This window comes from Pan troglodytes, chromosome 15 (genome assembly GCF_028858775.2).
Source record: "Pan troglodytes isolate AG18354 chromosome 15, NHGRI_mPanTro3-v2.0_pri, whole genome shotgun sequence".
NCBI classification, from domain to species: domain Eukaryota; kingdom Metazoa; phylum Chordata; class Mammalia; order Primates; family Hominidae; genus Pan; species Pan troglodytes.
The window spans coordinates 93670224-93681015 of NC_072413.2; the positions used below are offsets into that span (position 1 = coordinate 93670224).

Here is a 10792-nt window from a genome sequence, read left to right on the forward strand (position 1 = left end):
CTTTGTCCTGTTTTCTACAGGTTAGAAGCAAGGCACAAGTCATACCTACATTCAAGGAGAGGGGACCATGCAAAGGATAAACTGCAGGTGAAGAACTTGAGAGCTATTTTAGAAGCTGCCTTCCACACTTTACAACCTACTTTGCAGCTATACTGAGCTCTTAGCAACTCCCTGGGCCTGCTGAGCACCTCTTGCCTTTCTGCCTTTGCGTATGCTGTTCTCTCTGCCTGGAATTCCATGTCTTCTGCCTTTGCCCACCTCATCTTAAGGCCTCTGCTTAGATGCAATTTATTTGGGCTCTTATTAGCAGCATCCAAATCTGTGCTGGTTTCTTCTCATGCTTACTCTGCATCATAATTTTTCTGTTTACTTGTTAATCCCCTCCCACTCCTGCCAGTACCTAAAGTAAAATCTACACAGGGCTTGGCATATTGTGGATGCTCAATGAAGATTTGTTAAATGAGTGAATGATTAAATGAAATAAGCCCCAGCTTGGAACCCAGAGCTGTAATTTCCGGTTCTGGTCCCTGTCCCCTGCCCACGGGCTGTCTAAGGGCTCATCTCTCCCAGGAGCCCCTGTATCATCTCAGTAACTAGACCAGTACCATATCCGACTTCCCCTGACTTTGAAATAATTTTCACCTGCAATCAGGTGCGCTTCCCTAGAACCTCTCTCGCTGTTCTTTGCCTTTCTCCTTCCCCCGCCTTGTATCTCCGTGGTCCTGCCAAAAATCAGAAGCTCATTATTAAACCAGAAGCTGCCTTACATTATCCCAGAGACTACAGACAGAAAATATTTGCTTCTATCTCAACTGAGGACTGACATAGTAAAGACTCCTTGAGATGTTAGCTGTCAAGGAGGGGAATAAAAGTTTTTCATCTGCATGAGTAATTGTTTCCTGTTTTATCCAGAGAGACAACAGATTTACATCCCAGACACACTGGGCCAAGAGCAGCTGCCATTGCAGATTCGAGTCACGTCCTTTTTTCCCTCCTTCTCCTTCTTGGAGTTACAACAGAAGCTGGGGAGGTGAGAGTGCAGGTGAGAGAGGAGGGGGGCTCTGGAACATGTAGCCTGTGAGGAGGGAAATCAGGATGGTGCTTGGGTGGAGGTGGGAGCTGGGCCAGGGTCTTGGCTGGTCAGGAAGGCTGGTGAAGAATGTACTGGGGAGGCAGAGGTCCTGCTTTCTTTCCCTCTTTCCTTCACACCCACCTCAACCCACTGTCGAGTCCTATCAGCTCTGAAATAGATCCTTCCTCCAGCGCCTTCTCACCTCTCTCTCCACCATTCCAGTCCGTGCCGCCTCATCTCTTACTGGGACTTTCACAACAGGCTCCCGAGTGGTCTTGGCTTCTGCTCGCAAATCCTGCAGTGCCTTCTCTGCGGAGCCACAAGCTGGATCTTTTTAATCCGCTCTCGGTTTCTCACAGCCCTTGGAATGAAACCTTGGCCTACAGCCCTGTGTGACTTGCTGCCTGTCCTTACCTCCTAACCTCAACTAATATCCCCCTCCCCTCGTCGTACCAGCCTTTCTGTTTCTCAGACACTCCAGGCTTCTTCTGCTCTTGGACCTTCACGCTGTCTTTCTGTCTCCTGGGAATCTGTGCCCCCTCTGCCAGATCATGCAGCTGGCTCTCTCTGCCTAAATACCCTCTTCCGAGGGGTCTTCCTTGGCCCTGTGTCTGACATAGGTACCCTCCTCCATCACTCCAGCCCATTACAGTGCCATAACACTTTTATTGCCATCTAGAGTAACATCAGTTGGTTTTGTTTATCATCTGCCACCCTGCTAGAAAGGACGTGGATGAAGCAGAGAGGCACGTGCCTGTCTCATTCGCCTCTGGATCTGCTGCACCCAGGACCGTGCCAGCACAAAGTGGGAGCCCGATAAATATTTATTGAAGAAATGAAAGGTGACAAAAGGCAGGAGGGAGACCCCCAAAAGAGGTAAATTTGGTATCTTAGCAAGTGGGTGACTACCACTGTCTGGGGGAAAGCTGATACACGAGGACTTGACAATAATTACAGCAGTAACAATCGCTACTATTTTGTTTTGAGATGAATTTTAGTTTCTGAGATTGTCCAAAGCACTTTTATCAATAGAAACTTGTTACACATCCCTCCAGCAGGGAGAAGCAGCACAGGAAGCTGCCCCCTCAAACACTAAAGGCTCCTGGAGCTATTCACAGTGCTGGGGAACAACCAGAGGAGGAGGACAGAGGGAGAGAACACTTTTTTAAAAATCCCAAACAAAACCAAATTCTCTACATGTGTATCTCGAGTGAGTAAATGTGTAACACTCAGCAGTCTCCTACACTTGCCAGGTTTTGTGGCTTCATGCAGTAATATAAAATGTGCTTCACAAAGCTAGGAGTCTGCACAGAATATAGGGTTCTGATTCATATTTTAGTTTTACTTTTTTGTAGAGATGGGATCCCACTATATTGCACAGGCTGGTCTCAAACTCCTGAGCTCAAGCGATCCTCCTGCCTTGGCCTCCCAAGGTGCTGAGACTACAGGTGTGAGCCACCACTCCCAGCCTGATTTATATTTTATAAAGAGGCAAAGATGGAGTACACAGCTGAGTAATCTCTTGCATTTCTGGACCTTGAGCATCAGGAAGCTTAGGGAGGGTGAAAACTCAGAAGAAAGCTCAGAGTTGAGACCTTTGATTTTTTTGCCCAGAGAGTCCAGCTAACACACTTTATAACCCAAAAGGCCTTACAAATATTTCAGAGCAGAGGCAGCATTTTTGCACTGGATAAACAAAGGTACGGTAATTTCTTCATAGTTTATTTTCATTACAAGTAATTCTTTTCCTGAAGAAAAAGTTATATTTCAGATTTATTTCCCCTCTCAAAGGGGAGGGGAGTTATAATATTCTGTTTTCATAGCACCATTCCTCAAGATCAAACCCAGGCAGGCATTTTTACAGCACACACTTCCATATGTCATTGCTAATCCTCGCAACCTTGAGGAAACCGAGGTGCAAAGGGGTTGAGGAATGTGTTCACCATCCCAAAGCCAACAAAGTGCCAGAACCCAAATCCAAGCTTGGCTGTCTCATCCCCAAGGACGTACTCTTTATGCCGTTCCTTATGACTTTTCATGCAGCAGGCGCAAGGCAGCAAGAATTTGGCTCTTCTGACATTTATCAGGCACCTGGTATGTGCCAGGCCTACTGTAAACCCCAAGATGACATGGTCCATGTCTATCCATTCAGCATCAGAGAGACTGTTATCAGGACTTGAGGCCTGAGACACAGCCCTGAATCAGATGCAGGCCTCTGGTGTTTGCAAAGGATGCGTGAGTATGTGTATGTGTATGCGTGCATTGTGTGTAGGGGTGTGTGTATGTTGGGGGTTGGGGGCAGAAAATGCTCCCTGAACTGTTGGTATTAAGGCAGATCTTTGATGGAGGGACTGGGGTGTGGAGACTTGAACCCTAGTTTCGAAGTGGGGACCTCGAACACTAGTATGGCCAGCAGACAGGCTGGAGTTGCTGAATTGTCAGCTAGGTCTTTAATCCACTCCCCTTCTCTAAATCAGGGTGGAATTGGACTCAGGGCTTGTTCAGGGCTGAGGTTTCAGGGGGATGAATGATTCCAGACAGTGGGAAGGAGTGATGGATGATGAACCTGGCAAGTCACAGGACCATGGACTTGGCTGTATGTTGCATGTATGTGTAAGATCTGAGTTGAGACCTTTGATTTTTGCCCAGAAAGTCCAGCTAACATACTATATAAGCCAGTGAGACTAGCCAGTGGCTGTTCATTGCCTCTGCCTTGCCCCTATGCCTGCCCGCCTCCTATAGCAGGTCCCTATAGCATAATGAAAATGCGAACAACCTTTTCTCTGGACACTAGGGAATCTAGTCTGGTGGATAAAGATGGATGGCTGTTAAACGATCACATCTTGGGCTCTGTGTGTTCAGTGAAGCCTCATTTACCAGATCTCTCTGATGAGAAAGGTGAATGGTGAGGACAAAATACATGCTGTTATCAGAAGTCTGGCGGGGGCCCTGTGCAGTGGCAAGCACCTGTAGTCACAGCCACTCGGGAGGCAGAGGTGGGAAGATCGCTTGAGCCCAGGAGGTTGAGGCTGCCGTGAGCTATGATGGCACCATTGTACTCCAGCCTGGTTGACAGAGTGAGACCCTGTCTAAAAAAGGAAAAGAAGTTTAGGGGGAAAGCTTTTAGGATATGGATGATGGTTAATTTTAATTCCACCTAACATTTTAAACTTTGGTATGTCAAAAGGTGAGAATTGCCAGTGTCAAGGCATGGAAACCAAAGGAAAACCAGAGGGTTGAGAAGGTGGGAAGGGCCGCAGTGTGGCAGGCGGCAGTTACTGGGATGGCTTCTACTGAAGGAACTCATCATCCACCACCTTCAGGAAGGAGGCCCCTGGGGCCCTTTAAGAGAGCAGTTTCAGTGGAGGCTGCAGGCAGGTTGGCAGAAACAAGATTATGAGATGGTCTGTACCAGGTATCAGGCTTGGGGGTTAGTGCCTCTAGACTTCTCTGAGAAGTCTAGCTTTGAAGGGAAGGCTGGAGAGCTAGCACAATACTCAATAATAACAAGACCTAAGGCACTTACTGTGTGCCAGGCACTGTTCTAAGAACTCAGCACACTTCAGCTCATTTAATCCTTACAACTATACAAAGTTTGTAGTCTTTTCATTATACCTTTTGACAGGTGAGTTACTTGCTGGAATTCACGTGGCTAGTAAATACTGGAGCTGAGATTTGAAAGCAGGCAATCTGGCTCCAGAATCTGTGTTTTTAACCCACATACTATATTGTCCATCATGAAAAGATGGTGGTGAGCAGGCTTGTTTCTAAGGATGGGAGGGTCCTCATAATATTTGTATTTACAGAGAGGAGGGAGAGGTGGGTTACTTCCTCTCCCAACCCCAGAAAGCCAGGCATGTTGGCTGGCATCCCTGGGACCTCAGATATTCAAGCAACCATGGCCCTGCAAATCAGGCATTCTATTTATTAGAGTTGTGCAGTGAGGTCCCCTCCATTTCATCCCCAGAATATCTCCTAGACAAGTTGGATCCTGCAGGGCCCGAGTATAAATAAGATGGTGCCCTCTGTTGTTATGGAGTAGCTTGGAGCTGGGCCCCAGATGCCCTGTGTGGATTAAATGAGTGATTAGTATTTGGCAATGTAGCTTGAGAGGCTTGCTGAGTTACTGGGGCATATGTCCCCAGCTCACGAGTACCAGCCTGACTTCTGTCAATCAATCAGTGAACAGGGTTTGCAGCGTCCACCAGGTACCTGTGGTGTAGTAGAAGAGAGTTTGAACTTTGGAATCAAACATGCTGAAGTTCAGATTCCAGCTCCTCCACTAACAACCTCTGTGATCTTGGCTAAGTGACGGTCACTTTTTTTTTTTTTTTTTTGAGACAAGGTCTCATTCTGTCTCCTAGGCTAGAGTGCAGTGGCATGATCATGGCTCACTGCAGCCTCAACCTCCCGAACTCAAGAGATCATCCCACTTCAGCCTCCTGAGTAGCTGGGACCAAGGGGCGCCTGCCATGGCATCAAGCTAATTTTTTATCTTTTGTAAAGATGGGATTTCGCCATGTTGCCTAGGCCAGTCTCAAACTCCTGGGCTCAAGCGATCCACCCACCTCAGCCTCCCAAAGTGCTGGGATTACAGGTGTGAGCCACCGTGCCCATCCTGATGGTTGCTTTCAGAGCCTTGGTTCTTCATCTCTAAAACAAAGATAGGAATACTGCCTAGTTTCCATGGGGAGCTTGTAACACATGCGGGCCTCTCTCCCCTCACCCCAGTCTTTGGTTAGACACTTACTATTTGCAAAGACCCAATTTCTTCATCATAAGAAGGCTGCCACCACACTTGAGGGAGTGACCCATTTACAAACAATTGCTTCCTTCTGGGTCATTCTGATGGATTAAATGAAGAACCATTTAAAACCACAGCCCAAAGGGCCAGAGGGAGAGGCAGCAGAGGGAAGATGCAGGTGGATCTTCATGCACTGCATGAGGAAGCTTTGTATCATGGTCAGGAAAAGCTCCAGGCACACAAGGGCAGCCTCCATGGCCAATCAGAGTGCACCTCTCACCTCGGCAACTCTGCTAACCTAAATAGACCAGTCACACAGCAGAGCTGCAAAAGAAGACATGATAATTACAGAGACCCCAGGGGACCGTCTGTGCGGACTGATGCTTTGTTTCTCCTAACCCCTCAGACCTCTCTATTTCACTGCAAACTCTCAATACCCAGGGCCTTTGTTTTGCTGTGAACACTTTCATTCCTGAGTACGTTTTCTATGAGGAGTTGGCGGAAGAGAGTCAGAATGAATTATATTTTCAGCATACCTCTGGGTTCATGTTGAACTTGGCTAGAACTGTTTTGACCCAGGAAACAATTTGACTAAAGGATATTTCAATCCAACAAATACTCTCTGGGCCCTTCCAGTGTTTCTGGCACTGGTTTGATGCTGAGGACATAGAGATGAATAAGAAATGGTCTCTGTCCCCCAGCTGATAAATTATCATTGATGATCTACTGTGTGCCAGGGACTTTACAAATGTGATTACCATTTCTTACAACATAGTAAGGTAGATAGCATTTTTGTGTTACAGGTGAGGAGTAGGAAGTTCAAAAAGTTTATAAGGTCAAAGTCACACAACTAGTCAGATGTAGAACTAACCTTTGGATTTGGGACTGTTCACCATCAAATCCTATATGCTTTTGATACAGACAGGAGACCCAGAAATACTGGGTAGAAGAGGGTGGTTCCCTGGCAAAGGCCCTACCCTCAAACCTGGAAACCTGCAGCCCTAAATGGGAAGAGGCATTCCTGTTTTCATGCCCAAAAGTTGCCTTTTGGCCCGTCATGTCCCCTATCCTATACCTGTATAAACCCCAGACCCCAGGCTCCAGAAGCAGATGAGGAGACAAACAGAAGAGCAGAAGAATGGCAGAATGGCACAGCAGAGAGAAGAAAAGGAACATCTGAATGTTGAGAGGAATTTGGCTGGGGGCGGTTGGAGAGGAGATTAGCCACTGGACAGCCAAACTCCAGGGGAAGATCATCTTCCCACTCGATCCCCCTTCCAGCTCCCCATCCATCCTGCTGAGAGCCACCTCCACCACTCAGTGAAACCGCTGCATTCATCCTTCAAGTTTATGTGTGACCTGATTCTTCCTGGACATTGGACAAAGACCTAGGTCCAGTGAACTGTCTAACACTTAAGTCATCCATGGACAGCAAGGCTAACAGAATGCTGTAACATGTGCCCACTTGGACTCTGGGAGTTGCAGACACCCACCCGTAGGTGCTGCCATGGGTCCGGAGCCCAAAAAGTGCTTGCCCTGGCTCCTGCACCTGCCCGTCTGCATGCTCCCCCTCCGGTAAGGGGTTTGAGGATGTGGCGGCTGAACATAAGAGCTATGCCCCTGTCACACATCATGAGACAGGGGTCAGGGAACTCTCCCATTTCACTTTCAAATATTCCAGGTCCCCTTTTTGTTTGGGAGCCAGAGTCTAGTGGAGACAGAGATAGAAACCCTGAAATAGGATCCAGGCAATATAAACCTACATGCTGTAAGCCAAGTCAGAGTGAGGCTGATGTGATAACAAAAGTCTGAATAAAAGGTGGGAGACAATTATTCTGACTGAAAGGGAGGCAAGAGTTCTGCCATAGGCTTGATGCTGTGTGCCCCTGGCTTCCCAACTCATTTGCAAATGGAAAATACTATTCCATTGTAGGAACCTTCTTTTTCCATTTGTCTGGGGAAGGAGAAAGAATGGCTGGGCTGAATGAATTTATTCCTTGGTCCTCTTCCAACAAAGCTCAGCTATGAAAGATAAATCCAGCTCTACCCACCCCCTCTCAGTGGAGCTGGGGAGAAATCAAAAGCCCCTCTGCCAATAATGAGACCAAAGTTTGCAAGGGCAGGACGAACCCGTGCTAACAGAGAAAGTGTTGTTTCCTCAATTTGGTTTTAGACTGTCTTGTCCTATGGGGGAGAAAAGGTCTGCCCTTGGGAGAGGTGCCAACTTTATAGATCTATTAATAAAAGAACTGGCAGGCTTACAGTTCTTGCCAATGAGGAAACTTGAATGAGAGAAGCCAGGCTCAACCTTGGCCAACAGACTGGAGCCCATCACCCTAACTTCACCCCACTTCTCCTTACCCAACCATCAAAGGCTAGGCAGCACCCACCCAGCAGCTTCCACCTGGCTGAAGCCTGCACCTGCTCCAGACCAAGGGTTAGATGGAAATTTGGCATGGGAAGAGAGGGCTCACCTGTGGGCAGGATAGACTCTATCCAAGAAGGAGACCTGAAAAATTAAAACCTGTGAGACAAGGGGTGATCCTGAAGGCAGGCAGGAGAAAGGGCTGGAGGGAGAGGCCACTGGGGAATTTTTCCTGGTGAATACTGAAGTTACGAGATGTTTTGTCTTGCAAAACTCAAGGGAAAACTCTCAAACTCTAATGTTTGTCTATTCTGTGTCCAAACTGTCCTTTTGAAATGGACCCACCTTTCAGTAAAGAAACTTGCATTGGCCTGCCCAGCCTGGTGTGTTAGTTCTGTGGAAACTGACTGGCTAGGGTGGCCACGGGAGGAAGAGCCTGGTTCTCCCTCACCAGCTCCTTGTGAAGAAGGGACCTGGTCAATAAGGCAAACGACACCGCTTGCCAACATTTGATATTGCCAAGTGCTTTTGTTTGGCACTACTATAGATTTTAAAAATGTATCTCACTTTTAAAATTTGCATTTTCTTGATTACTTGTGAGATTGAACATCTTCTCATACAGCAGCTGGCCGTTTTCATCTCCTTTTCTGTGAATTCTAGCTGTTCCCTATTTTTCCAATGGGTTATTCGCTTTACTTACTGATCTGTAAGAGTTCATTACATATACTGGAAACTAATACTTTGCTATATATTGTTACTGTCTTCTCTTACTCTGGTCACTTTTAAAAATTCAGGTATTGTCATAAGAAGTCATACTTTTTGGTGGCTCATACCTGTAATCCCAGCACTTTGGGAGGCTGAGGCAGGCAGATCACCTGAGGTCGGGAGTTCGAGACCAACCTGACCAACACGGAGAAACCCTGTCTCTACTAAAAATACAAAATTAGCTGGTGTGGTGGCACATGCCTGTATTCCCAGCTACTCAAGAGGCTGAGACAGGAGAATTGCTTGAACCCGGGAGGCGGAGGTTATGGTGAACCGAGATGGTGTCATTGCACTCCAGCCTGGGCAACAAGAGCAAAACTCCATCTCAAAAAAAAAAAAAAAAAAAAAAAAAAAAAAAAAAAGTCATACTTTTGCTTTGTTTATCATCTTTAAGAAGGTCATCCCTATCGAAGGTCATAAACATATTCTTAATATTTTCATGTGTTTATTTTCCAAGGTTAGGTCTTAGAAAATTACAAAATAACCATTTGTAACTTCATGTTGTGAAAGGTGGAGGAAAGGAATTTCATCTTCTTGCCCCCAAACCTAAAACCCTTACTTGCATCTGAGCCGATTCTCCTTGTTCCTTTCAGTTACACTGGAAGAAGAGCCCCTCCTTCCTTCAAGCCAAGTCATCCCCTTGGGCTCTCACCACTGTGCTTGCCTTCAGTTTATACCTTGCCTGTAGTCCAGTCTCTCCAGCATCAATTCCATCAGCACAAAGACATAATTGAATTCCTTCTACCTTAAAAAAACAAAACAAAACAAAAAACAGCTCTCGCTCTCTTAGGGTGAGATGAAGTGGTTGGCAACAGGCCAATGCTACTTTCAGAGGCGTTTGAATCAGAGTGACTCCATTTTGAATAGGGGTTGAGTAAAATAAGGCTGAGACCTACTGGGCTGCATTCCCATGAGCTTAGGCATTCTAAGTCACAGGATGAGACAGGAGGTCAGCACAAGATACAGGTCACACAGACCTTGCTGATAAAACAGATTGTGATAAGAAAAGCCAGTCAAAACCCACCAAAACCAAGATGGCAACAAAAGTGATCTCTGGTTGTCCTCACTGCTGATTATTCACTAATTATAAAATTAACATGATAAAAGACACTCCCACCAGCACCATGACAGTTTGCAAATGACATGGACACATCAGGAAGTTACCCTATATGTCTAAAAGGGGAGGAGCCCTCCGTTCCAATTGTCCACCCCTTTCCTGGAAAACTCATGAATAATCCACCCCTTGTTTAGCATATAATCAAGAAATAACCATGAAAATAGCCAACCAGCAGCCCTCAGGGCTGCTTTGCCTATGGAGTAGCCATTCTATATTCCTTTACTTTCTTAATAAACTTGCTTTCACTTTAGCCTATGGACTTGCTCCAAATTCTTGCATGAGGTCCAAGAACCTTCTCTTGAGGTCTGGATTGGGACCCCTTTCTGGTAACACTACAGCCACGCTATGGAAAATCTAAATAAAAATAAAGATTGTATTTTCCAAACCATCGGGGAGCTATGGAAGCAACAGGGGCCAGAGGAAGTAAAATTCTGGAGAAGGGAGGACAGCTCAGAGGTGAGCATCTGCAGATGCCTTTCCCTTCCTGTCATTTGATAATCCTGGGCAAAGACTGAAATTGGTGCTGAGTCCAGTCGGGGGATGCTGTGGAGTCATCAAATTAGAGGCTTGGGGGGCCTCAAACATCCAGCCAGCTTCCTCCTTGAGAGATGCTGAACTGTGAAGCTGTGTGATGTGAGAGGCTGACAGGCTAAGCTGAAGACCTCAGGAAAGTAGAGTGGAATTTCCCGTGGTCTTTTTTTTTTGAGGCAGGGTCTCTTTCTGTCACCC

General features: G+C 46.5%; 1 protein-coding gene across 1 annotated transcript in view; it reads left to right on the top strand.

Moving 5' to 3' along the window:
* Positions 1 to 10792, top strand: part of LOC107968247 (uncharacterized) — a 28331-nt gene extending 17539 nt beyond the window's left edge. Inside the window, exons 7-9 of the mRNA XM_063793111.1 lie at positions 21 to 87; positions 913 to 1042; positions 1795 to 10792. Of these exons, the coding sequence (XP_063649181.1) occupies positions 21 to 87; positions 913 to 1042; positions 1795 to 1892 (295 nt within the window). The 3' untranslated portion in view covers positions 1893 to 10792. The remainder of the gene's footprint in view (positions 1 to 20; positions 88 to 912; positions 1043 to 1794) is intronic.